This window comes from Kryptolebias marmoratus, linkage group LG9 (genome assembly GCF_001649575.2).
Source record: "Kryptolebias marmoratus isolate JLee-2015 linkage group LG9, ASM164957v2, whole genome shotgun sequence".
Taxonomy (NCBI): Eukaryota; Metazoa; Chordata; class Actinopteri; order Cyprinodontiformes; family Rivulidae; genus Kryptolebias; species Kryptolebias marmoratus.
Genome location: NC_051438.1, coordinates 28,025,521 through 28,051,846, shown reverse-complemented (window position 1 = coordinate 28,051,846; position 26,326 = coordinate 28,025,521). Strand labels below are relative to the sequence as shown.

The window sequence follows — 26,326 nt, the reverse complement described above, 5'->3', positions numbered from 1 at the left end:
CCTTCAGCTGCTCTGACATCAAACCTTTGGCTGATCTGACATCAAACCTTCAGCTGCTCTGACATCAAACCTTTGGCTGATCTGACATCAAACCTTTGGCTGATCTGACATCAAACCTTTGGCTGATCTGACATCAAACCTTTGGCTGATCTGACATCAAACCTTCGGCTGCTCTTTTTTGGTTTTGTAGCTTTTATACTTTTCACAAAACTTAAATTGTTTGATTTTTTACAGAAATGTTCCCAACAGAAACAATCTTCTCTGAATTCTGCTGCAGCTATCGGCTGTTTTATCCTTCTTCCCTTCAGGTACCACTCTGCTACTTTTAGCCAACCTTTGGCTGCTTTTAGCTAGCATTTTGCTACTTTAAATTAGCTTGTTGCTACATTTAGATTACCAGCTCAAAGTGTTGCTACATTTAGCTTTTAGCTAGTTTAGCTTCTTTTTGATTGATCAGAAGGAAAGCAGCCACCGTCCTAAAAGATGCTCAACATCGTCTGAATTTAATTTAATTTCATGTTTTTCTCTCTGAATATTTTGAGCTTTTCAAGGTTAAAACACCTGAAGTTCCTACAGTTTCTTCGCATCATGTAAACATTTCTACTTTACTTTAAACAACAGGAATAAAACCTTTTATATTCTCTTCTGCTTGCATCAAACGAGAAGATAAAAATAAAAGGAAGGAGCGACGAAACAACATTTAAAGAATCAAAATGTGACTCAAATCTTTAACTACATAAAAGTTTAAAGCTTATTTAAAGTAAAATCTACACCTTCTGTTTAGATTTGTTCAGAACCCGGAGGTGTAAATATGTTTTTTCTTCCTCTGAACGACGAAAACAAATACGAGTGAAGCTGAAGGATACGACCTGTGGCAGCGAGCCCGGCTGCAGCTTGCAGAGCTCGATCAGCAGCGTTGTGTACATGACGTCCAGGTGCGGCGGCACGGGCAGCTGGAAGAGTTCTCCGAAGATCACCTGAAACGATTCGACACAAAACCGTTTGGCTCGGGTTTCTACGCTCAGAGCAGAAGAAGGCGAGGCGGCGAACCTCCACGATGTGATAGTTGAGCGGGATCTTGTTCTTCCCCGGGTAGCTGAGGAGCTGCGCGGCGCTGGAAGACAGAAAAACAAATCAGACAAGCTGATGGCGGCGGCGGTGGATCAGGCGCACGTTCAGGTGGGGTACCCGCCTCCCCGCTCACCAGGTTTTCCTCTCCTTCCAGTGGGTTTTGAGGATGCACTGCAGGTTTTCCTCGATGACGAACCTCTCCACAGAATGGCTGCCGGGCATGACGGGTCCCTGCAGAGACAGAAGACGCTCTCAGTGACGGCTGAAGACTAACGAGAATCTACCGTCTGGGCGCCGCACAACCTCCGGGGCGTCCGTGTAGTCGAACATGCGGAAGACGACCCGGGGAATGGGGTACTGGATGTCGGGCATGTGGCCCGGCGGCGTGAAGGGGGGCAGGTTGTGCTGCAGGGCCTCGCAGAGCACGCTGTCGAAGGCGATGTACGGGCGAAGGATGTGGCGCTCCTGCCAGCGGTCTTTCTTCAGCTTCTGGATCTGAGCCCAGAGGCAGTCCAGGTACTGAAACCAAGGCAGAGAACCAAGTTACCCAACAGCATTCTGCTCAGACGCAAACTGTGAAAGCCCTGGAAGATCAAAGCTGAGAGCTGCTGCCATCTTGGTAGGTGCTACGCAGGCATCCAAAGTTCCTGCCAGACTGACAGGAAACCATAAACACCTAAACTGAGCCCAGGAACCAAATGTTTGTTATTAATTGTTGGAATGATCAGAAACTGCACTTCAGAGAACGCTGAGCTGCATCTTATTAGTGAGTATTACATCATAACAGTTCAGAAATCAATAAAATTAAACCTTTGGAGCTTTTATCTGTCCTGTCTATTGAGTATGTGACAGAAAAATCATTCAGAATTAAAATAAAAATACCTGTTTTGTGAGCACAATGTCTAAATGCTAAATAATGAATTAGTGTTTGAGCTGCACAAACAGTCAGTTATTCATGTCATATAAGGCTGGTGGGAGGCTCATTACTCTGTCCTCTGTTGGATGATCTGATGACACGGCATACGTTCATGTGTGGCTTCCACACAGAAACACACACAGCACCTAGCAAGATGGCGACCAAATATCTAGCCTATCACTGTCAGCGGCCATTCCTACAGGTCTAAATTCCAGTGCCTGTCATTAGATAGATGAGTTTTCTAATCAGAGAGTAAGAACTTTGTTTTCCCACCACTGCAACCGTTTACCAAAGGGAATCTCAAACACTCACCTCTTCCTGTGGGTGGGGCTTCTCGGCGGTCCACACCTGCAGCATGGGGACATGAGTCTTCACTCTCCTCCTGGAAGATGGACGACGGAGGAAATGTTAGGAGCGAAGAACTGGTTCGGGGAGGATCTAACAGCAGAGATAAACGTCGTACTTGAGGTAGCCTTCGATCTGGCTCAGGAGTCGGTCCACCTCGACGTCTTTCTTCTCGTAGAGTTCCTTACCGACCCAGGGCAGGCAGGACAGAACGACGTACACGAACCAGTCCGACCGAACCTGGAGGAACAAACGACACGACGCAGCTGAAAATCCTCATCGATTCTGAACATTTCTACCAAAGTCTTGGTCCTGAATGAGGACTGCACTGAGACTTCAAAAAGAGACGCAAAGAAACAGATTCTGTCTTCAGGTGGGTTTAAAATATAAAACTCCAACTGGACGACAAGCCACAAATACCTGAATTAGTTAGGCACGAGAAACACGAGTTCACATTATTTACCTGAGGCACGTCCTCCTCCTGAGTAACACTGACAAAGTTTTCAAACATGGCCACCATGGAGGGAGCAGCGATCACGTGACAGTTGACCAAATCGGACAGAAAGCGAACCTGAAAAACAGCGTTTGTTGTGTGACGTCGCGCGTTAAAAACAGCTGCGGTGAATCAGACTGTAACAGGTCAACACACCAGGTAAACGGCTTCGTTGTAGAAGTTGTTTTTAAGGGTCTCCTTCAGCTGCCGGATCATGGCCTCCACAAACTCCCCTCCGAAGTTGTAGTTCCTGGCGTTGAGGAGGCCGACTAAGGTCGTGTAGACCGTCAGCTTCTCCGGCAGGAGGCGGGCGCTGTCAACACACAACACTTCACTGAGGACCGTCGCCTGAAAGCCTCCTCACAATCAGGGAGCAGTAACCGCTAAAACACTTACACAGAACATAAAATACGCAGGATTTTGTTTTTGTAGTTGGGAAGGTCGGCCTCCAAGACGCCTGCGAGGCCCTCCAAGTTGCTCTCGAGAGACGATGTGCTCTGAAAACAAATTATCACGTTTTTAAAAAGTTCTGGTTTTAAATAACACCGGTACAAACGCAGCAGGAAAGTCCAATGAGGAACGTGAAGGGAACAAGCCGGCACACGGCGTCAGAAAAGTAAGAGTACGTCTCGTTCCGTTTCCTCTCCTTACTTTTTCCCCGACGCGACATATCAGCGACTCCAGGCGGTCCTCGATCTCGATGGGCTCAGAGGTTCTCCTCCTCTTGTGAGCCTGTCCTCCTGGGGAGTCAGAAGTTAGACAACGGCACAAAATAAAAAAAACTCAGTGATCTAATGATGAAACAACAACATGCAGTGAGTCAAACACTCAGAAATTCACCAAAGGTTCGGCCAACACAACAAAAACCTGCAAACGGATCCAAAATGTCCAGAGTCTCTCTGTCAGAACAGAAACTAACAGTTTTCTGGCGGCTAAAGTTACTTTTTTTAAAGTCATAAATGGATGAAAACATGAAAACTGTCGAGGCGGTTTGTGTCGTTTCTGCTGCTGTTAGTTTGTGGGTCAGAAGCTGAAACGTTTGGATAGACTGGGACAGACAGCAGCAAATAAAAAGGTTTTCTTCATATATATATATATATATATATATATATTAAATCTTACTGATGTGATGATTGTTACAGAACCAAAACGAAGACCGATCCGAGCAGAGACTCAGTTACAGAGAAGCTGCATCATTTAAACAAATAAATGGTAGATGGATTACTCTCTCTTCTTCATTTTTGCTCATTTTTTCTAATATTCTCATTTTTGTTTTACTTTCAGACCCTTCAAGCTGTTGCTCTTCAGCTGTGGAAAAAATTCCCTTTATTTTTACTTTATGTTGGCAGCTTTGACTCCTTTAAAAAGCAGATAAAACATTTTTTTAGTCAGACTTGCTTTTATTCAGCATATTTTTTATTACATTATGCCTAATCTGTTTTCAAAGTCTTTTTATTTACCTGATTTTAATTGTAAATTGTTGATTTTCATACTATTTTATCCTGATTTGTATCTGTGAAAAGTGCTACACAAATCAGCTTTACTTACTACTCGTTCTGCTTTCGTTTGTAAATATATTATATACTTACAGCTTACAAAAAAAAAGTTTTTAAAAAATGGTAAAGTTTTAAAACTTTAATAACGTCCTTTCAAAGCTAGTCTTTTAAAATCAGCTATTCTTGGATTTTTGAGCAGGAGATGCTTTTATAATCATCTGCAGGTTAATATATTTTACAAGTAGAAACTGTTTATTTCTTTGTTTTGGTTTCCTATAAGCTTAAAGTTTACTGTTTGCTCTGTAATAAGTTATATTAACACAATCATGTCAAGATAAAAGGAATGTTGATTCATTTATAGCAATCAAGGGACAGTTATTCTTCATTCAAAGCTTATTTAAAACAAACTCCTTTAAATAAAAATGGTTTTGTCAAAATTTCAGATTTATTATTTAGTTTAAAACAGTTACATGTCACGTCGAGCAGTAGGCAGTTCTATTTATTCTAATATTTTAAATGTTTAAATGTGAACTTCCTTTGGGATTAATAAATATCTGTGTTTTGGTGTTAGCACCCCGGATTAGCCACCAAGCTGCTAACGGTAACAGCTGAATGATGAAAAGCGGCTCAGAACTCATCATCTTCGCTGTTTCAGGTCCTCAAGCAGAACCCTGTCAACTCATATTTAGTCATTTTGAATTATTTGGAAGGAAGAGCAAACAAATCCCGCTCACGGCCCAGTGACGCGTAGAATCCACCAGCATGCGTGAATGAAGTGAAAACACGCTAACGTTAGCCGGGGCAGTTTAGCACAGCGTCAGGGGGTGAATATCCGCAGACTTACCATCATTCTCATCGCTGTGTCGCCTCCTGGACATTTTGCACCACTTTAAAACACAAATAAAATATCCCTCAGAGAAATAATAACAAGAAACAAAGCAGAAAGTCCGTTAAACAAGCTGGTATTTAGTTAATTCAGCCTGTGCGCTGCCGCTGCCGCCGCTGCAGCAGGGTAATAACAGCGGTTTGATTTGAGCGAAGCACTTCCGGAGCAGAGCGCGGTCAAACGGAAAGTCCGCCGCTCTTTCTCTTCCGATGACTCTTTCAGCTGCTACACGTTAGGTGTGTATTTACGATGCTTGACAGCTTCTGTTCGACATAGGCAATATTTTAAAATACGATCATCCAAAATAACAGGGCAGCAAGCAGTGTAATACTCTGGAGTCTTTTTATTTGAGCAAAAAATAAATAAAATGGAAGCGGCTGAAACAACAGCTTGCTGCTCTGAGTTCATGAACTGGGAGGTCGACACTTTGACCTCCTGTGATGGATTAAAACAAGAGAAGCAACTTTCTGCCTCACTGAGAAGATATTACAGCTCCTGCAGGAGAAAGGTGAGGAAAAAAACACCGAATAACGACAGGATAGTGAACAGAAAACCGAACAAATTTTACATCTGTTATTGGTACCCCCAGAAGAATGTACTGTAAATAACTTTTATGATAAAAATAAAGAAGTAGTTTCACATAGATGTGTTCAGAGACAAGAGACAACATTTTCACATTAATTTAAGAGTAAAACAAGCTTATTAATAATGATAATAGGACATGAGGATTGGATAATAACTTCCATGTAATACCTTACAGTAGAATTTCAGGGGGATTTGTTATAAATACAATAAAACTGTTTTTTTATTAAAGCACCAGATTATATTAATCCAAAATATATAATTATTGATTGGTTGGATTGTGTTTAATCAGTGCTAATACACTAAATCTGTCTGGACTGAGTCTAACTTCTTCGCCTTCAGTCGTTCGCCGCCTTCGTTGCGTCAAAGAAGAAGGACTGTGGTGAAAACGGAAGCGTTTCCTGGAGCTGCTGCGGACAGAACTTCGGCGAGCACGCCGCCGTCCACAAACACGTGGCCAAAGCTCACAGCGCTGACGTCCAGCAGCTCACGCAGGCGGCGTGCGAGCGTTTCTTCGAGCAGCTGGAAGGAGAAACTGGAAGGCAGGAGTCAGACGGGCTGACGGACGAGGCTGTGGACATTTCTGCGTGGATCCCAGATATTAGCCACGTCCCTGAGGAGCAACTCAAAACGTAAACAAATCTCATGTTTTCATTTCTGCTGCAGCTGTGGCGCCATCCACATTTCAACATAACTTAACAAATACTGAAGTCTCTGAACGTCTGTCTCCTGTTTTCATGAAGCGGTCCCGGAAAGGTTCTGCTCTTTTATCGTTACTGTCAGGTGGACGGCCCACAGAACATCTGCGCTTGGCAGAAAGCTCTGTGTGAGAAGCTTCACCTAACCGGCAAGGTGAGCAAACTCTGGGTTCCACTGTCAGTAACAAGAAAAGTAAACATGGACGTGATAATTTAATTGATTTGTTCTTCTCTCCAGGTACGGGTGGGAGCAGAGGGCATCAATGGGACGGTGGGCGGAACCGGCGTGGCCACGGATCTTTACATCGACGCGATGCGTTCACATCCTCTCTTCAGGATGGAGAAAGAGGATTTTAAGGTCGGAGTCAGATAAGAAACATAGACGGGTTGAGTCCCGTCTGGCGCTTTGTTGCTGTTTGGCCTTTAGTTTTTAAAACAAACCCTGAAATAATCAGCTGCGGTTTGGTGTTCTCTCCTCCGGTGTCTGCGTTCAGAGCAGCGATGGAGGCGCCGAGTGTTTCAGAGACTTGAAGGTCGGGGTCTACAAGGAGATTGTTCCAATGGGAGTGGATCCTGATCATATTTCCTACCAGCTGGCAGGTACTTCTGTACTTTTACTGTTCCTACTGTTCCAGACTTTCTCCAAATCTTGATCTGCTTTGTGCTTTAAAGAAACAAGAAAGACAAGTAGAGGACAGAAAACACCAAGACTTAAAACTTAAAGCTGTTTTTTCTTAGCTACAGTTATAAAAAATGGGAACATATTTTGTCTAAATGTGCCTAAAGATCCCTTAAAAACGGCTTCAGTTGTGTGTTGTGTTGCTCGTCCGTCCCTTTGTTTCAGTTGTGTTTATTAAGCCTGAATGACTGAACAGCTTCTGTTGATGTCGGCGTCTCAGCAGCCGTCAATCCTGACGTTTCTTCTCTGTTCGGCCCCTCAGGAGTTCACCTGGAGCCCGAAGACTTTCACAAAGAAGTCGAGGCTCTTTTGGCTCGGAAGGATCTGCGTAACGACACCGTCCTCCTGGACTGTCGCAACTTCTACGAGAGCAAAATTGTACGTAGTTTTAATGTTTCACCAAGCTAAATTAGGCTGAACCAGCCTGCCTTACCTGTGCTTACAGCAGCTAAATATGCGGCTGATATGAGCCGAGTTAAAGCAGAAATTAGAAACTTTAATTAGACTAACAGGAGTCACCGACAAGTTAGACTCTCCAATCTCTGATGCAAGAAAAACACAAGTTTAAAATTAGTTTTTATTCGGCACAAATTAATCTTTTAACAGGAGAAAACTGTGTTTCCTCTCATTAAAACTTCTGTTTGTTTACATCATTAATGTTCAAATTTATTCCCTGCGAGCAGCGACATGTTAATTATGTGTTATTAAAGCACAGAATAACTTTTTATCTTCACTTAATCTCCATTTAAAGACAAATCAGTGGAACATAAACAGCCTTAAGAGCTGAATAAACTGCTCTGTTTTTATTATCTGGTGTTTTTAAAGGTTGCTTTAAAATAAACAATCCTTTCTAATCATCTTAAATACTCTAAACTTCATTTATCAGCAGTGACTTTTCAGTTCTTTATGAAAGATCTTTAAAAATGCGTGGATGGGGATTTCTCCTCAGGGGCGGTTCTCTCAGAGTCTGGCTCCAAACATCCGGAAGTTCAGTTATTTCCCGGACTACGTGGACCAGAACCTGGAGCTGTTCCGAGACAAGAAGGTCCTGATGTACTGCACCGGAGGGATCCGCTGCGAGCGCGGCTCGGCCTACCTGCGCTCGAAGGTGAGTGCGTTTGCCGCCCTCGTTCCTCCGGACGGCTGGAGTTAAACGTCTGAGCCGTGTTTTCGCCCGCAGGACGTCTGCAGAGAGGTGTACCAGCTGAAAGGAGGAATTCACAAGTACCTGGAGCGCTTTCCGGAAGGCTTCTACCGCGGGAAGCTCTTCGTGTTCGACGAACGCTACGCCATCTCCTCGAACGACGACGTCATCTCAGGTGAGGCTGCAAACGGAGCCCCTTAAACGCACCTCGAAGCTGTTTTATGACACCTGAAGGCATCACTGGTTGTGTTCAGACTGCAGGTACTGCGGCCGGCCGTGGGACCGCTACGAGCTCTGCAGCAGCCGGTTCTGCTGCCAGCTGGTTCTGTCCTGCCCCGGCTGCAGGCGGGCCGGACGCACCGCCTGCTGCCCGACCTGCCAGGACAAAGGGCGGGCTCGGAGCGAGGACGCCAAGGAGGAGTGCGAGTGCACCGACGGACGGGCCAGAATCCCCCGAGACGTTTGACCGCCTCCCCTCGGATCTGTCCTCGACGTTACTCAGTGACGTCAACGTTTAAAGTTTAATCATGAATGTGAAGTGAGTTTTAAAGTTATAAATTTAAAAGAAATGTTTGGAATAAAAGTCAGGAGCAGCTGAAACGTCACAAAGACACGTCTGCTGGAGCGATTTCTATTTATAAAAACACAAACATTAAAAACGCGGTTCTGTAAAATCTGTTTTCATGTTTTTATTCCAAATCTCAGCTCTGAACTCTGAGGAACAAACAGCATTTATCTGATTTATAACGCAGAGTTTCTTAAAAAACAGAATCTTTGAGTCGAACGACGGACCGCGGTCACTTCCTGTTCTGGTCTGAGGCCGCCCGCCGCTTCACCCGAAGAAATTGAGAAAATCAAAGAGTCTGACTCCATTTTGTGCTAAAACTAAAAGATAAATATTTTTTTAATCTTTTATTTATTGTCACAGCTGAAACTACAAGAACCAGTACTTTTACTGTCAGTACTTTTACTTTTGTACTCAGTAACTAAATTCGAAAATCAGCAAACTGGTTAAAAATAGCAAAATATGAGCTAAAACCTAAAAGAAGCAAAACTTTAGGTAAAATATTGAGAGGCTAGATACTCACATTAGCAGGTGAAGATAAAAACAGAGAAATTGAAGAAATCTAAATGTATTTTTAAGGTAAAAATGTATAAAAATAAAGTTAAATATGGTCATAGCAGCGTCGTAAGGAGCTGAATGTATAAACGTTTAAGAAAGGGGGAAAGTTAGATTATTAAAACAGTGAAATAAAAGTTAGAAGCCTGAATCAACTTAATCGAGATAATAAATGTTGTTTTTTTTATAATAAATGAGACGCAGCTGCGCCGCTCCGCCGCCAGGGGGGCGGGCTCTGAACCCGCAGGTGTCTCCTCAGCATCCCGCCTGGATGTTCCAGCCGAGCCGACCTGCCAGGCTGTCCGGGTGTCAGCCGACCGCCGAGCGGCCTCTGTAACGCCTCTGTGGCGGGGAGGGGTGGGGGGGAGTAACCAGGGTCCGGATAGACCCGTCTGTCTGTGGGCTTTGAAGGCGGGAGGTACCGAGCGATGTCTGCGCCGGGTCGCACGAACCTCCGCGGCTCCGTCGGCTACAGCCAGAACTCAACCCCGAACGGAGGAGCTGCGCCTCCCTGTCAGAACGGTAACACAGGCCGGGGCGGCGTGTCGGGCCTGTTCCGCTGGCGTCAGCGTGCTAACCGTGTGGTGACAGTTCGTTATTAGGCTTTTACTCGTTCGCGTTCAGTGCCTCTTCCCGTCGCTGTTAGTCGCAGTTTTTACATTAAAATAAAATAATAAGGTGTAAATTTAAGAAAAGTCGGGATTTATGTTAAAGCTAATGCTAACTGAGAAGCTAACGCAGCCCCGTTGGAAATACCGTTGAACTCGAGGCTCTGACGTTAGCTCGGTGCTAACAGCCGGTGTAGCGGATTGCGCATCATTATTTCTCCCTTAAAACTACGGTCCAGAGGAAGGACACGAAGCCAGGCTTTTTCCACAGGCAGGACTTTATTTATGCCGATAATGTCAGGGCGGAATAAAAGCGCATTAAAATGGGAATAAAACTCTTAAACTGTGGGCTTAAAGCGTTTTAATGTGGATGCGGTGCGACGGATTGTTCAAACCTTGTGTCAGATTCATTGTGCTGCATTTGTTTATGAACTTGGCCTTTTGTGTTTAATTTTTTATAGACAAAAGTACAGAATGTATAAACTATTTGGAGGCATGTTAATATAAACATGAGTTCATCTTGTGTTTGAGAAAAGCTTGACCTTTTATAAAACATCTGTCAGAAAGTTATAGATTTAATTTGCTTTGTGTTTAAATTAGAGTGCCAGTAAATATAACTTATCCATAGCCTTAAAACACACTCTAAGCTTTAAATAAAGACAACACGGCTCATTAAAGGCTCAGCTGGCCGGTCTTATTGTAGTTATTAGTATAAATATAGTAAATTTGCTTGTTAGTTTTGGTTGAGGCTGTAAAGAGACTCCTGGTTTAGAGATATGCAAACGAACGAGTCATCCTTTGTTTAAAGTTTGCTTATAAAAGCTGCTGTTTGGGAAATCAGAGCGATTCAAACCTTGTTTTTGTTCATTGTTTGCTTTTTGTTTTGTGCTTCAGCTTCATTTCATTCAGGCGTTACTGCGGCGTTGTTAGGATTATGAGGATAAATCTTTAAGGAGGTTGTTTGTATCCGTCCTGGTGTTTTCGCCTTCTTCTTTTTGGTTGTTTTTAACACCTGTTCCTCTCTCCAGGTCCGCTGCAGACCTACCCACCTATGTATCCACCTACAGGCTACTACGGAGCTCCTCCTCATCATCAGGGCTACCCCGGAGTTTCCGCTCCCGGCAAAGCGCCGGTCACAAACAGCGCCAACTACTACCAGAGCAACCAGCAGCATCATGTAGCACCGTCGTCGTACAGCGCCGGGCCTCCTCCTCAGCCTTACGCCACCGTCCCGTCTTCAGCACCTCCTCCTCCTCCTCCTCATGCCCAGTACAGCCAGCAGCCATTCCAGCAGCCGCCCTACGCTCCTCCGGGGTCCTACTACGCTCAGCAGCCGTACCAAGTTTCTCCGGCGCAGCTCCATCAGCAGCCCGGTTTGGTCGCGGCGCCAGCGAGCGGGCCTGGAGCTCCCATCTACCCTTCTGCTCCGGGGAGCGGCCATTACGGGACCACCCGGACCACCACCGCACCCGAGGCCACCCAGATGGGAGCGCCCTTACATCACTACAGCGCCGCGCCTCCGCCTCCTACAGCCGCGCTTCACCCTGGGTACGAAGCGGCCGCTCAGATGACCGTGAACGGGAAAGGATGCGCAGGTGAGTTCAGCTGGATCTGCTGAGAGAACCTGAGAACCCTGTAGACTTAAGTCCTAGTTTTTAGTTGTTAAATTGGGTTTTTCTCATTAAATTCTTTTGCCTTGTGCAAAAATGTCATCATTAAATTTTGCATTTGATTGTTCTTCGCATGTGTTACTGTGTTAATCTTGTTTTTTAACTCTTTTAATTTCTTCTGCACACTTTGCATCAAAACATCCGGCTTATTCAGGAGACGGCTGCTCTGACTTCTGGGTTTCATACTTTTCAGAATATTTTAAGTTTGTTGTCAAATATTTTCCTCATAAAACTACATTTAGATCTTTTCAGTCCCTTCAGAAACATTGTTCTCTTGGAAATCTGCTCCATCAAACCGGCTCCGTCGTCTCTAAAGGCTCAGTTATGGTCGCACCTCGCAGTGTTGTGCCCGGCGCTCGGACCCGAGGCGTTTGTACTTGACGCTTACGTCGGTGCAGTATTCTCCAAGAAGGCAGGGGGCAGTACGCTACGTAACCAGTGCTACCACTGCTGTGTTTCTGGGTGTGATACAGAGAGGATGTTTAAACTTTCTTTGATTTATTTGCTTTGAATGACTGCAGATTCTTCTGTAACGTGTCTGTGGTGTAAACGGTGCAGAGCAGTCCTGAAGCGTTCGTAGAAGGAATGAAAGAGCGGAACTCCGGGGCGCTGTTTTTGTTTCCTGAGATTAAACCTTCGTCTTCGTGTTTTATTCGTTTTCTGTGACCAGCTGGCGTCCAGAACAGCAGCCACCAGCACTACGACCAAAGCCACCCAGCCCCTCGCAGCTACAACTCCTACAGCGGCGGCGGCGCAGACCGGCCCGCCTCAGGAACCCTCTCGGCTTCGGCGCATTCCTCTCCGGGGCGCCATCAAGGTAACGGCGAAACCCAGGGGAGCAAGCGGGGGTTTGAGGACTGTTTTGAGGAAGAATGTTTCAGGATGTGGTCGAACACGAGGCGATCACTTCGTAGTTTTTTTTTTTTTGTCTGTTTGTTGTTCAGCTGATCAGGCGGAGAGCAGCGGCGCGGGAAAGCTTGACGCGCTAGCAGCTGCAGTTTTGAAATTTAGCACACGTTATCTGCAGGGTGCACAAACATGTGCAGGTGTGCATGACTTCATGCAAAGTTCAAGGTTTCAGGATTAAAATATGTTTATTTCTGTCTGTGATCCATGTCTGTCTCCTGATACTATCGGAGGTAGAACTTCTGCACACGGTTAATGTTTCAGACATATTTTCACACTTCGGTCAGCAATATTTGTGTCCAAATTATTATTTTTTTGCCTCAATAGCTCCTAAAGTGCTTCTATATTTAACACATTTTGTAAGAAAAGCGTCTTGTTTTCAAACGGAGCCTTTATGATTAATATTAGGTTGTTTTTTTTAGTGAACTTATACGGCTGTAGGAGCGTCGTTTCTCAGCAGCAGCCTGCAAAAACACATCCGAATCTCAGAGATAACGCCTTAATTTCTTATTTTTTTGTTTTTATTTAATGAGGCTTTGTTTTAGAGTTGGTGTTAAAACCTGTCCAAGCAACTCTTCAGCCTTTCGTCTTCATCAGTGCCAGAAAATGATAAAAAATCTTGGCTCTTTGAGATTTTAGCTGAAGGGCTTTTTAGGCGTTATTAAAAGAAAAGGGAGCAAAACATTTTTAAAAAGTAAATTACTCGAGTCTGCTGTTGTTAGTAACTTTTTTAAGAGTATAAATATTAACGGAGACACCTGAAACAAGACGACTTCAGGGCGTATTTAATGTAAAGATTGACTCGATGGTGGATTTCTGTTTGCTCCTCCTGGACCTCCTGATCTTCGGCGCCGTCAGCTGACCGCCCTCCTCCTCTTCGCAGTTTTCTGACCGACCTTCTGCCGCTCCTCCCTCCGACAGGCACGCCGTTTGGATTTGCCGCTGATAGCGGAGCGAGCTCGGCCTCTGCCGCCGCCTCGGGCCCAGCGGGAGCGCTGACGTCATCCAGCTCTGATGATGATGACGAGGATGAGGATGAGGAAGCAGGTCTGCTTTGGCTTTTACCTCCATCTGTCTCCCTTGTTTTCACCTTGTCCACCTCATGAACTCGTCCAGATGTCCTGCCTCTAAACGTCCTACGTGTCTTCTTCCCACCTTTGATCACTTCTGCTCTTCATCAGTTTATCGCTCATCATCTTCACTTTCTTCATCTTTATCCGACCACTTCCTGCTGTTCTCTGTAACTTTATCTCTTCGGTGCTCATTTTTTGGTCCTCGTAGAACGGTGCAGACAAGCGTCCAGGGTTCCTCCGAGTTCTGTTAGAGATAAACAAGTTCTTGTGTCCTGCAGGAGAACGTGTCCTGCAGGAGAACGTGTTCTCCCTGCTGGTCAGGAGTCAGTAGAGGATAAAAGTCCGTCTGAAGAGCTTCTCCTCTTTGTCAAACACACAAAAAAGAGAAAAATATTAAATTCTGTTAATGTTTGGATCAGATGGAGCATGACTCTGAGCTCACACTCAGCGTTTTTTAATTTATATTCTTTAAAAGATGTTTTCAAAAACAGGTGAATAATTGTAGTTTATCTGTTTTATAATAAAGAGTCACAGTTTGCAGAAAACAAAATGGCCGCAGGTATTAAAAGGTAGAAATTAGGAACTTTTATTTGCCTTCAGATGAATGGAAATTAAATATTTCTTAAAGTAAACAAAGCTTCGATTTTACTGTACATAAAAAAAAATGAATAAATCAGTCAAACTTTATTTATAAAGCACCTCTGTGACAACAAACTGCTTTACATCCGATCAGAAAATAAAAAACGATCTCATTTAATCAGTGATGATTTTAAACATTGAGACTGAAGAAAGGCAACAAAAGTCAGTTATTTTTCTTAAAAACACATTTTAAAACAACCAAAGTGATGCAAAATGTTGTTAACATATAAAATACAATAATATACCACTCCAAAAAAACTGCATTTCTTCATTTCTGGTCGACTCTGGATGATCCTGAAGCTTTTAGTGCCACAGATTTGTTTTAAAAATGCAAATAATCACAGATTATTCTAAGGGACTCGGTCAGATTTAAATAATGTGTCATAATGTTTGGTGCATTTAGTAAATTAGTGGAGAAGTGAAACATTTAGGGATTAATTTCAGTGATTTTCAGGCCTGAGTTGGTTTACAGAGTGTTGTTTGTTTTTTAAACTTGTATTATATGTTTGGATAGAAGTTAATCAGTTAATAACAGATTTGTGTTGACTCTTCTCAGACGGTATTAGAAACGATATCAGTTAAAATAAAATGTCTTTTTACGGCTCAGATAATCACACATCCTGTTTCAGGGAGGCTGAAAGCGTCTGCTCCTCCCGTGGCGTTCGGCTCCTGACGATCCCTGCGGGGTGTTTTTGTTTGTTTCATCAGCCGGAGGTTAGCAGGTGTTTAAATATAGCCGCTCCCCCGTCGGCAGGTGTTTGCCGACTCGTCACCAGAGATCAGGCAGAGTTCTGCTAACGGTCATTAAAACATCTCTGAGTGAAGAGCAGCCGGCTGTTCCTCCGGCTGTTCCTCCGGCTGTTCCTCCGGCTGTTCCTCCGGCTGTTCCTCCTGCTGTTCCTCCGGCTGTTCCTCCTGCTGTTCCTCCGGCTGTTCCTCCTGCTGTTCCTCCGGCTGTTCCTCCTGCTGATCCTCCTGCTGTTCCTCCTGCTGTTCCTCCGGCTGTTCCTCTGGCTGTTCCTCCGGCTGATCCTCCGGCTGGTCCTCCGGCTATTCCTCTGGCTGTTCCTCCTGCTGTTCCTCCTGCTGATCCTCCTGCTGTTCCTCCTGCTGATCCTCCTGCTGTTCCTCCTGCTGATCCTCCTGCTGATCCTCCTGCTGATCCTCCGGCTGATCCTCCGGCTGTTCCTCCGGCTGTTCCTCCGGCTGATTCTTCAGATCTGTTGATGATGGGATATTCAAAGTCTTCACAGTTCTCTGTTGAGGAACTTTATTCTGAAAGTGTTCCTCTGTTCTCAGACAGTTCCTGTCAGTCTGGTGAACCTCTGCCCATCTTTCCTTCTGACAGATTCAGTCTCTAAATTATCTTTTTATCTCCACTCCTCTTCCTGACCTGCTGATAATTAACCTCATTAGTTATTAAATGTTCCTCCAGATGTTTCTGATCCGTACCTCTTAGTTTCACAGCCTTTTGTTGCTCCTGGAACAGCTTTTAAAGAGATGTGTTGCTGCAATTAAATTCAAAATTACCGTATTTTTTTTCATGTTTTTCTGTTATTTAACAGAACAATACGAGTCTTTAGGAGAGTCTTAAAGAAAATCAAGTGGACTGATTGATATTTTCGGGGTTTCAGACCAGTTTGGAAATAATGAATCCTGAAAGCATCACTCTCACTTTGAATCCTAATCCTTTTTATTCATAAAACTCGGCGGTTCTCTCTGTCGAAGGTGCATCTTTAGGAGATGAGTTGTAGTAACTGTAACTGTAGCTGAAGCTTGTAATCAGATTAGTGTCACCTCAGATCGTGTGACTATAATCTGAGATGGACCCGGTTTAAGAGAAAGAAGGTGACTTAAAGCCGTTCTTCGCGTCAGAAAGCAGTTTTCTTCCTGATAATATCGTCCGGATCGATGACTGAGTTGAAGCAGGAAGACTCGTCTGTCCAGGTCTCCTCCTCTTCTGGAGTCTATAATCCGTCCGTCTGCTGCTCAGATTTAGTCGGAGATAATTGGATTGCGTTCCGCCCAATGAGATCTCTGCTTCATGTTGGTTTGTGGTTCTTCATCCGTCCCTTCGACCTGCGTGGATTAATGGCTTCATTCAGATTTTCTGTTCCTGTAATCCTTCAGGAAAACCGCTCCAGAATCCGACATGTTCAGGAGCGGGGGAATAAATGCTCTTTTTCTGCTCGTTCAGATTATTTAGGAGCACTTCCTGTGCAGATAAATGGACACAGAGTGGAGAGGAAGTCGTGCTTTGATTTGAACAGAATCGATGATTCATTAAATGTTGAAATAATGTCGGCTTGTTTGAAGCTCAGACCTAAAATCTGCTTAAGCGTCGCTGAAACTGTTCAGATTTACAAAACAAACGGCTCTGAGACTTCATCAGAGGAGCCATTTTTGCTCATTAATCATTAAATCTGTTTATTTGTTAAAACGTTTTAAATCGAGTCTCAGTTTCTGTTACGTAACGCCGCAGATCAGCTTTTTATTTTTTATTTTCCTTGCAGATTAGTGTCTGTTATGACGTCCAGAAGAGTCGCGGCTCTCGCATCCGAAACTCGGCTGACGAGTTCATTTGTCGACGTTATAAATATTTAAAATAATTCCCAACTAAACGTGTAAACTTTGGTGCTTTAAAGTAGCTGTTCGTGGCAAAAAAAAAGTTTAAAATGGACCTCAAAGCTTCTGTTATTCTTCCTTTTTAATTAAATAAAATATAAATATAAGTTTATTCTGTGATATGATAGTTGAAGATGTTTTCTCATTAGTTTCATGCTTCATCCTGACCGTGTTTAACTCCATGTTTTTATTTGTTTTTGTTTGTTTTTGTCTCTCAGGCGGCGACTCTTCGTCCTCCAGTACCGGCAGCGCGTCTCCGGTTCCAAACAACTACGATTCCCTGGAAGGCGGCAGCTACCCAGGCACGCCTCCTGCTCTCTGAAAGCGTTTCCATCTTAGACATCAGACCTGAGCCGTCACTGCATGTTTGAATATCTGCTGTCATGACGGGCGATTGTTCTTCAGATCGGTGGGGTCCAATCCTGGTCCTCAGGGCCGCCATCCTGCAGGTTCTACCTGTTCCTCTGCTCCAGCACACCTGGTTTTAATTAATGGTAGATTAACGGGTTTCTGCAGAACCTGAAGAGGTGATTTTAACTTTGAATCAGGCGTGTTGGAGCAGAGAAACAAGGAAAACCTGCAGGACCAGATGTTAAAGTTATGTGGCGCACCTCCTGAATAAATTAAAATAAATAAATATCCTGTTACTAATTGGACTCTAAACGTTCACCGTCACGTTAAAACTGAAATATTTGTGGTTTTGAGTCATAACTTTGTAATGAAACTGTTTTTTTTTTCCTCCTCACAGACTCCATGCCTCCTTCCAACGATATGACCAATCAGGCTCAGCCTTACAGTAACTATGGTTACCAGGGCATGCCGCCAGCCTATCAGCAGGGACCGGCCCAGCCCACTGACGCCCCCCCATCCCAGAACCTTTACGGGCCGTCGGGTTACCAGCCATACTCCCAGGTGAGGCCGATTCAGCCGCAGTTCTTCTGCGTGTTTTAATTTTGATCTTTAATGAGTCAAAACGTTCGGCTCGTTCAGCAGATGGAGCGCTACGACTTTAGTGTTCGTAACTGTAAAATAAAATGACTTTATTTATAAATATTTTCCCCCATAGAAACACACAGAGATCTCTTCAGTTTCTTTGTTGTCGTTGAAATCAGCTTCAGCTGCTTTTACCTAGCCTTTTAGCTTCTGTTTTGTTACTTTTGGCTTCTAGCTACCGTTCTGCTGCTTTTAGCATTCAGCTAGCCTCTTGATACTTTTAGCTCCTACCGACCTTGTTGCTACTTTTGGCTGTTAGCTGCTGCTGTTAGCTTTAGGTTAGCCTTTTACTACGTTCGTCTGTTACCTAGCGTTTTGCTCTTTTTAGCTTTTAGCTCGTGCTCTGCTTCTTTTAGCTTTAAAAGCTCTGTTTCAGCTGAAGTTACCACCTCTGTGATCTGATCTGAGGTCAGGTCGGGGTGAAGGTCTGATCGTTTCTGGTCGCTCCCTGCAGCCGTTCCCCAGCCTCTCCCAGCTGTCTGCGGCCCTCGGCGGGCTGAGTGGGGTCCCCGAGCTGGAGGTGGAGGCCCTGAGGCCGGTCAACCTGCTGCAGGAGAGGAACCTGCTGCCCCCCAGGCCCCTGGAGGCCCCTGAACCCGACATCAGCTCCGACCTGAAGAAGGTCAACTGCAGCCCGCAGTGAGTCCGAGCTTCACCGCGCTCTGATCTGTGTCGGGACTGACGTTCCGATTCTCCCGGTTTTTAAATTTCCATTCCTAGTTTCAATTCCCGGAAGAAGAATCCGCAGGAAGCGTGTGCGTCCTGGTCACATGACCGATTTGATTCACCCCAGCGGGAAAGACGCGGCGTCTCTGAGACTCCGTATCAGTTTATGTTCAGAGTCCAGACTTCAAACTTTACAGCAGTTTTTAAATTATCTCGATAATCCGAGGAAAAATAATTCACGACACGTCTGTTTCTGAAAACCGTCATATTTGACAATCTCACTTTCAACCCCGCCGAAAGAAAAAACATCCCCCCTATAATCTGACGGAGGCTCGACGTTTTCTGTCAGGCGCCAAAAAATCTACAGGAAGAAGAAGAAAGAAATGACAAAAATAATAAATAAACCAGCGAGCGCGGGAGAGAGTGATGAGGTTTGTGACATCCGGCGTGTTTGGATCGTGTAGTTTTGTGTTCAGTCGAGTCAGTTTTAGTGTTTTTGAGTCAAACTAATGATTTGATTTTTGAATGTGGAGCTCCAGCTTCTCCTCGAGGCTCTGACCCGGAGATGAAACCCAATAAAATACGTCTCATCCCAACACGAAGGCAGCTAACGAGTTTGACTCAAACACTAACGCCCAGCTAACGTTAACGTTAGTCAGACTCCACGATGTCCGTCTCCAGTCACCATAAGAGGAAGATGATGGTGTAACAAACTGAAGACGCAGCTTATTTCGCCTCGTTTAATCGATGCCCAGCCCTCAGTCTGCAGTGTTTTCTGATTTGTCTTTGTTTTTTTTTGTTTTGAGCAGGACGTTCAGGTGCACCCTGACCAGCATGCCTCAAACCCAGGCTTTGCTCAACAAGGCCCGCCTCCCGCTGGGCCTCCTGCTCCACCCCTTCAGAGACCTGCAGGTACGCCCCCACAGCCCCACGCCGTCAGACGGGTTCACACGTCGCTCTGCCTGCCGCTGAAGAGCGAACGGGAACGGCTTCATCTGTTTTGGTTCCGTGCTATTAAAGCAAAAAAACATGTTAAAATTCTTAAAACTGTAAAATCTAAAACCACCTAATGTTCAAAGTGTGTCACATGAAGCGCTGAAGTAAACCAGCAGATCAGACGTGATTTTAGCGTCGTTCTGAGCCATTTGAGACACATTTTTGAGGAGTTTTGTTTTAATAAGATTATTTCTGCAGCAGACAGTATCTGGGAGAAATATAACAGAGGTTAGAGACGTCTCAGAGCTCAGGGACGGAGACGAAAGGTTTTAAACAGATTTTAAGAATCAGCTGCAGTGAAACGGCTGTCGGCTGTTTTATACGACTTTACCAGCAACATTCAGCACGTTATGGCTTACAGAGGGTCCAAAAACAATCAGAACAAACATTAAACTACAGAGAAACTCACCACACTGTCCTGAGCGTTTTTATGAAGGATTCTGATTAATAGTTCATGGAGACTTTCAGCCAGAAAATACAGAATATTCAGAATATTACCGAAGACGGATGTTTAATTGATTTTAATTAATTTGGAGGTAACATCCCTGCCGTCTCTTCGGCTCAGTAGGAGGATCGGATCGAGTTCAGGCTCAAACTTTATGAGGAAGATGAGTGAAAATGTTCTCAAAGTTTGCTGAAAACCGTCCAGATCCCGTCCTGTTCCTCAGGATGGCGTTTAGCTGCAGGCGGGAACGCCGTTTCAGCTCAAATCAGTTTTATTTTTAGTTCCAGTTTGGTTTAATATGACGGCTGCAGGAGGAAGACGTGAAGCTTCTGGTGTCGAAGGTTCTCTTTATAAATAATTCGACTGATTTTAGCTGAGCTGCCAGGAAATCTGATCACGTCCGGGTTAAAGTTCGTCCTGAAGATAAAGTAGCTTCTGTTTTTAGTAAAAACGCTCAGCTGACCCTGCTGAACAAAGTCCTGGGAAAATAAAAACTAAAAGCAGCTGACATTCAGGTCAAAGGACCAAGTTTTGGGAAATAAAGACGTCGTTAATCAGCTGCTGGAAGGTTTTATAAAAACAAAATGAGGCGTTTCGTCCTGGAAGTCTCTAACCCTTCTCCGTGCTCTCCTCCGCAGCAGCTGCCCGTCATCACCTCCAACACCATCGTGCGCTGCCGCTCCTGCCGGACCTACATCAACCCGTTCGTCACCTTCTTGGACCAGCGCCGGTGGAAGTGCAACCTCTGCTACCGGGTCAACGACGGTACCGGACAACCGGAAGCTCCGAGTCGTTGTTTCGCTCCTGCGCGTGGTTCTGATTGTGTTCTGCTCTGTTCAGTCCCAGACGAGTTCATGTACAATCCGGTGACGAGGTCGTACGGCGAGCCACACAAGCGGCCGGAGGTCCAGAACTCCACCGTGGAGTTCATCGCCTCCTCGGACTACATGGTAAACACGGCAGCGACGGCGTTTGGCCACTAGAGGGAGGTGTTGTTTGGAGTGAAAGAGTAAAATGTCCGCCTGCGTTTCTGCCCAGCTGCGGCCCCCACAGCCGGCGGTGTACCTGTTTGTGCTCGACGTCTCCCACAACGCCGTGGAGGCGGGGTACCTGAAGCGCTTCTGCGACTCTCTCCTGGAGAATCTGGATAAGTGAGTTCGGAGCCGGCCGAGACGAGCCGAAGCCCCCGCCGTTCTGACCGACGGCGTCTGTGTGTTTCAGGATTCCCGGGGATACTCGCACCAGGGTGGGCTTCCTCACCTTCGACAGCACCGTCCACTTCTACAACCTGACGGAGGGACTGTCGCAGCCGCAGATGCTGGTGGTGTCGGACATCGACGGTACGCTTCTTTACATTTTAGCTTTTTAATCCGACTCTAAACGGTTCTGAGCTGAACTTCTCTTTTATACCTGCTTGAATTTTCTCACAAAAACAGGTTAATTATTTAATTATTTATGCATTAATAAATACATCATCTACAGAACCGCAGCCCTCACTCCACTTTAATGTGACTAAAGTTGCAGCATGACTTATTTGAGTCCCAATTTGGTGCTTTTTGGTTCCAACTTCCTGTTTGTGGAAACTGTACTCCCCAAAGATTGATTCCCATGGGAGCGTTTCTTTGTTTTTTTTTATTTTATTGTTTGTGCTGCGACTTCAGGAGGCAGCTCTGATCAGGAACGGGCTGCAAGTTTCGTTAAAACGAACAAATTCAAAATAATTAATGCAGCCGTTACAAGTCGGGCGACGCCACAAACAGATTAGTTCTCGTTCAGACGGCTTAATAAGATCTGCTGGGGTCGAATATTCGATAAATATCAACAAATTCTCCAGTTGTGATCTGGATCGAATCAAGTCGGACGTCTTTAAATTGACCGATCGTTTGAATAACGAACAGGGAGATTAATGACTCCATCCGGGAATTTAAACTGTTTTATTAATTCCAGGAAGGGTTTGGTTTTAACGCCGCTTCTGTTCTCTGCAGACGTCTTCATTCCGTCTCACGACAGTTTGATGGTGAACCTGAAGGAGAGTCGAGAGGTACTACTTCTCTTTTTTATTTATCTGTAACGTTAACAAGGAGACGCCAGAATGAAGCTGGTCACAGTGGAAGAAATGGTGACATCCGGCGGTGACGTTCTTCTTCTCCTCCAGCTGGTGAAGGAGCTGCTGACATCACTTCCTGCCATGTTCAGTCAGAGCAGAGAGACGCACAGCGCCCTCGGTCCTGCCCTTCAGGCCGCCTTCAAGCTCATGTCGCCGACCGGCGGCCGGGTCTCGGTTTTCCAGACCCAGCTGCCGACGCTGGGCGCCGGGAAGCTGCAGTCGAGAGAAGACCCCAACCAGCGCTCAAGCGCCAAGGTTCGTACGTCCGCTGCTGTTTCTGACCTTCTGTCATTTTATTAAACCAGTCAGCAGAGGAAATACATCTCAGAACGATTTCCTGTTAAATGTCGACACGTTTGTGGGTCGAGCAGCAGAGTTGACCTATCAGAGCTTCTTCTGCTGTCGACTCTTGTTTGGTGTCTTTTATCGGATCGGATTATTAAAGTCTGAAGAAACGAGACGTGTCGGCACTTTAAGTTTATTAGTTTAACAAACGGGGGCCTCGGTGGCATGTGGAAGAACCATACACAGCCACGGCAGCGTGGGGCGGAGTCCCGTTCTTCAACCAGCAGTGAGGTCGTGTCCCTCAGGGTCCGATCCGTCGTCTTCCTGGAGGACCGAGTTCGGCTGAGGAGGTGTGGCATCGCCGCTGGCTGATCACAGGCACCAATCGGGCCTGATTGGTTCTGATCAGGGGACTGATCGGGGGCCTGATCGGTCCTGATCGGGTCTGATTGGTCCTGATCGGGGGGCCTGATCAGTCCTGATCGGGGGCCTGATCGGGGGCCTCATCGGGGGCCTCATCGGGGGTCTGATCAGTCCTGATCGGGGGCCTGACCGGGGGGCCTGATCGGGCCTGACCGGGGGCCTGACCGGGGGCCTGATCGGGGGCCTGATTGGGGGCCTGATCGGTCCTGATCGGGGGCCTGATCGGGGGCCTGATCGGGGGCCTGACCGGGGGTCTGATCGGGGGCCTGATTGGGGGCCTGATGGGGCCTGATCGGGGGCCTGATCGGTCCTGATCGGGGGCCTGATCGGGGGCCTGATCGGGGGCCTGATTGGTCCTGATCGGGGGCCTGATCGGGGGCCTGATCGGGGGCCTGATTGGTCCTGATCGGGGGCCTGATTGGTCCTGATCGGGGGCCTGATCGGGAGCCTGATCGGGGGCCTGATTGGTCCTGATCGGGGGCCTGATTGGTCCTGATCGGGGGCCTGATCGGGAGCCTGATCGGGGGCCTGATTGGTCCTGATCGGGGGCCTGATCGGGGTCCTCATCGGTCCTGATCGGGTCTGATCGGTACCAGAAGTTGAGAACGAGTCGGTCGGCAGAGAAGATTTTTCATGATCAGCTGAACTCTGCTGCTCAGCCCAAACAAATGTGGCTCCATTTAAAGGGAAATAAACTTTCCAGCAGAATAAGATTTAAAGCTGAGAAGCTTTGAAAGAAATAATCAACCAAACGCAGATTTCCTTCCTCTTTGTCCCGTCTCTGTGGACAACCCTGTCACCGATTCTCAGTTTCAGCTCCGCAGCTGAACTCCATCCACCCTGACTCCGTTTTCATGTCTGTCTCTGCGTTTTAAACTCTGACAAACGAAACCTTCTCTCTGGGATCGATCCGTCTTCAGGGGGTGCAGCACCTCGGCCCTGCCACAGACTTTTATAAGAAGCTTGCTCTGGACTGCTCGGGGCAGCAGATCGGAGTGGATCTCTTCCTGCTCAGCTCCCAGTACGCCGACCTCGCTTCGCTGGGTAAGAACTGCTCTCCGCTCCCCGTCCTCAAACTGCAGCGCAGCCCGGGACACTTAGCATGAATTATTCATCCTCCTGGAGCCGGCGGTAATTACATCCCAGGACAACAGGAGCGCCGCTGCAGCAAACATTCAACTGATCCTCGTTTGTTGCTGCAATAAACATTTTGGCAAAAAAAGTGTTTAAAATGTACAAAACCTTTATTAAAAGTAATCACAGGAGGGAGTTCCTCTGTGTTTCTGTTCTGTGAGGAAATATTTCTGTTTCGGCTGAAAAAAAAGGTGGCATTTACAGTTTGATCCAAGGAAAAGGTGTGTTTGTGTTTGTTTTTGTGGACGAGCAGCAGTTCGAGTTTTTCCAACTGCGTTTTCTTTTTACCCAGCTTGCATCGCCAAGTACTCCGCAGGAAGCGTCTTCTACTACCCGTCCTTCCATCACGTCCACAACCCGGCCCAGATGGAGAAGTTCCGGAGGGATCTGGAGCGCTACCTCACCAGGAAGATCGGCTTCGAGGCCGTCATGAGGATACGATGCACTAAAGGTGTCCGGAGGAGGCGCCTCCAGCTCCGTCCTGGCAGACAGGTTCTGTTAGAACGGTTCCCCTGAAGGTTTTTGTCCCCCGTCTTTCAGGACTGTCCATCCACACGTTCCACGGTAACTTCTTTGTGCGCTCCACGGACCTGCTGTCCCTGGCCAACGTGAACCCGGACTCCGCCTTCGCCGTGCAGATGTCCATCGACGACTCCCTGGCGGACTCGTCTCTGGCGTGTTTCCAGGCCGCTCTGCTCTACACGTCCAGCAAAGGTTGGGAAAAAACGAGACGAGGAGAACACACGTCTGACCGCAGAACCGCTGAATGTTTGTTTGTTGCTGCAGGGAAAAGGCGAATCCGAGTCCACACGCTGTGTCTGCCGGTGGTCAGTCAGCTGAGCGACGTCTTCGCCGGAGCTGATGTCCAAGCCATCACCTGCCTCCTCGCTAACATGGGTGAGTCTGCAGAAACTCCGCCTTCTCTGTCACCTGCGTCAGGTTCTCTGTCTTGTTCTTAGCGTCTGTATCTGGAAAACAAACAAAAACTAAACAACCGGACTTGTGTTCTGGAGTCGGAGACGTTTCGCTCTCAGTTAGAGGCAGACAGGAGCGGGAACCAGGCAACAGGACAAAAACAAAACAAAAACAGGGCATGCGCCGCCATTTTTGTAGTTTTCTTTCACAGAGCCTGCGCTGTAACGCGAGTCAAAAGAACAACATGGCCGCTGCCGAAGTATCGATCCGTTTGGAGAATCAGAAACAATCCTGACGTTCTGCAGAGCGGGGAAGGAGACGATACGGCAGCTGGGTGTTTATTTAATATTTGCATCATATGAACAGTTTTCTTTATTTACCTTATTTCTCTAAAGGTGTTTAATGATTTAAACAGAAATAAATCCTTGAACTGGACTCATTTAAAGTTCAGTTCTTGTTTCTCTGGAGGTAAACAAGGAAAAATAAATTAAAAAAACAGCTGTCGGCAAAACTTTTATTCTGAAAATCTTCCCTGGCTCTAATCTTTAACATTGTTTTATGATATATTTGTTTCTTTTAGCTCTAACATCTGTTGAAAGCTGCTTCTTTCCGACTCGTTTTCAGTTTTTGTTCACCTCTCTCTTCCTGTGCTTCCAGCCATCGACCGATCAATTTCCTGCAGCCTGTCGGACGCCCGCGACGCCGTGGTCAACGCCGCCGTGGACTTTGCGAGCGCCTACAGGAGCAGCGTGTCGAACCTGCAGCAGTCCGGCCTCGTTGTCCCCGCCGTCATGCGCCTCTTCCCGCTCTACGTCCTCGCTCTCCTCAAACAGGTGAGGCACCGACAGAAACAACCGAGGCCCGAACACACCCCCCTGCTGCACGCCTAAACCCGAACAGATCAAAGCTGCAAAAACAGGTGAAAGAGTTCAGCTTTAATGTTAGATTTTTATTTATTTAAAGTGTTTATACGACTCCAATCCTGGAAAAGGTGAAATGTTGCTTTAAACGTGAATAAAAACCGAAAGAAATGATCTGAAAATCTCATCAACACAGATTTTAGGCACAAGTTCTACAATTTCTAAGAAAAAATTAGGTAATTTTGTATTTAAAAGGAGCCAATTTGAGCAAATTAACGAAATTCTGAGAAACAGGAAGGAAGAAAATCTCGATGTTTAGATTTGTCTCCTCTGAAAGCAAAAAGAAAGTTTCTGGATGAAAAATAATTCAGTTTTTAAGGATTTAGATTATTTTCTGACATCATTACATCCAAAAATGTTTAAATATAAACATCTTTACATGAACGATTCCCTGTCCTTTAATTTCCTTTTACCTTCCATCCATCCATCCATCCATCCATCCATCCATCCATCCACTCATCCATCCATCCATCCATCCATCCATCCATCCA

The 26,326-nt window shown here is 45.9% G+C and overlaps 3 protein-coding genes and 1 long non-coding RNA gene across 7 annotated transcripts in view; 2 read left to right on the top strand and 2 right to left on the bottom strand.

The window, feature by feature from the left end:
• The window catches only part of LOC108243954 (nuclear cap-binding protein subunit 1), a 13,971-nt gene extending 8,620 nt beyond the window's left edge, over nucleotides 1-5,351 (bottom strand). For both annotated transcript variants that reach the window (XM_017429729.3, XM_017429730.3), the window contains exons 1-11: nucleotides 5,166-5,351; nucleotides 3,477-3,565; nucleotides 3,222-3,322; nucleotides 2,982-3,138; nucleotides 2,796-2,903; nucleotides 2,451-2,572; nucleotides 2,300-2,369; nucleotides 1,375-1,590; nucleotides 1,205-1,302; nucleotides 1,051-1,114; nucleotides 867-977 (exon numbers count right to left, since the gene is read on the bottom strand). In XM_017429729.3, coding sequence (XP_017285218.1) covers nucleotides 867-977; nucleotides 1,051-1,114; nucleotides 1,205-1,302; nucleotides 1,375-1,590; nucleotides 2,300-2,369; nucleotides 2,451-2,572; nucleotides 2,796-2,903; nucleotides 2,982-3,138; nucleotides 3,222-3,322; nucleotides 3,477-3,565; nucleotides 5,166-5,199 — 1,170 coding nt within the window. In that variant the 5' untranslated portion in view covers nucleotides 5,200-5,351. The remainder of the gene's footprint in view (nucleotides 1-866; nucleotides 978-1,050; nucleotides 1,115-1,204; nucleotides 1,303-1,374; nucleotides 1,591-2,299; nucleotides 2,370-2,450; nucleotides 2,573-2,795; nucleotides 2,904-2,981; nucleotides 3,139-3,221; nucleotides 3,323-3,476; nucleotides 3,566-5,165) is intronic.
• A 42-nt stretch (nucleotides 5,352-5,393) lies between these two features.
• LOC108243962 (thiosulfate sulfurtransferase/rhodanese-like domain-containing protein 2) lies at nucleotides 5,394-8,978 on the top strand. Its single transcript, XM_017429744.3, has 9 exons — nucleotides 5,394-5,715; nucleotides 6,132-6,421; nucleotides 6,533-6,641; nucleotides 6,726-6,845; nucleotides 6,982-7,087; nucleotides 7,429-7,544; nucleotides 8,116-8,274; nucleotides 8,347-8,485; nucleotides 8,565-8,978. The coding sequence occupies exons 1-9, from the start codon at nucleotides 5,575-5,577 to the stop codon at nucleotides 8,774-8,776; spliced, it is 1,392 nt and encodes a 463-aa protein (XP_017285233.1). The 5' UTR covers nucleotides 5,394-5,574; the 3' UTR covers nucleotides 8,777-8,978.
• Nucleotides 8,979-9,765: 787 nt separating this feature from the next.
• Nucleotides 9,766-26,326, top strand: part of sec24b (SEC24 homolog B, COPII coat complex component) — a 21,812-nt gene continuing 5,251 nt past the window's right edge. Inside the window, exons 1-19 of one of the 3 annotated variants that reach the window (XM_017429769.3) lie at nucleotides 9,766-9,952; nucleotides 11,067-11,633; nucleotides 12,379-12,525; nucleotides 13,536-13,661; nucleotides 17,170-17,253; nucleotides 17,700-17,863; nucleotides 18,399-18,583; nucleotides 19,420-19,522; nucleotides 20,693-20,816; nucleotides 20,892-21,001; nucleotides 21,090-21,202; nucleotides 21,273-21,391; nucleotides 22,037-22,092; nucleotides 22,207-22,413; nucleotides 23,787-23,910; nucleotides 24,293-24,451; nucleotides 24,541-24,714; nucleotides 24,787-24,897; nucleotides 25,573-25,748. In XM_017429769.3, coding sequence (XP_017285258.1) covers nucleotides 9,859-9,952; nucleotides 11,067-11,633; nucleotides 12,379-12,525; nucleotides 13,536-13,661; nucleotides 17,170-17,253; nucleotides 17,700-17,863; nucleotides 18,399-18,583; nucleotides 19,420-19,522; nucleotides 20,693-20,816; nucleotides 20,892-21,001; nucleotides 21,090-21,202; nucleotides 21,273-21,391; nucleotides 22,037-22,092; nucleotides 22,207-22,413; nucleotides 23,787-23,910; nucleotides 24,293-24,451; nucleotides 24,541-24,714; nucleotides 24,787-24,897; nucleotides 25,573-25,748 — 2,943 coding nt within the window. In that variant the 5' untranslated portion in view covers nucleotides 9,766-9,858. Of the gene's footprint in view, nucleotides 9,953-11,066; nucleotides 11,634-12,378; nucleotides 12,526-13,535; nucleotides 13,662-17,169; nucleotides 17,254-17,699; nucleotides 17,864-18,398; nucleotides 18,584-19,419; nucleotides 19,523-20,689; nucleotides 20,817-20,891; nucleotides 21,002-21,089; nucleotides 21,203-21,272; nucleotides 21,392-22,036; nucleotides 22,093-22,206; nucleotides 22,414-23,786; nucleotides 23,911-24,292; nucleotides 24,452-24,540; nucleotides 24,715-24,786; nucleotides 24,898-25,572; nucleotides 25,749-26,326 lie in introns of all 3 variants that reach the window. The other 2 variants (XM_017429768.3, XM_017429770.3) reach the window with 2 other exon arrangements.
• Nucleotides 24,533-26,326, bottom strand: part of LOC119617334 — a 12,526-nt gene continuing 10,732 nt past the window's right edge. The window contains exon 2 of the long non-coding RNA XR_005233568.1: nucleotides 24,533-25,822. This is a non-coding gene — a long non-coding RNA (uncharacterized LOC119617334). The remainder of the gene's footprint in view (nucleotides 25,823-26,326) is intronic.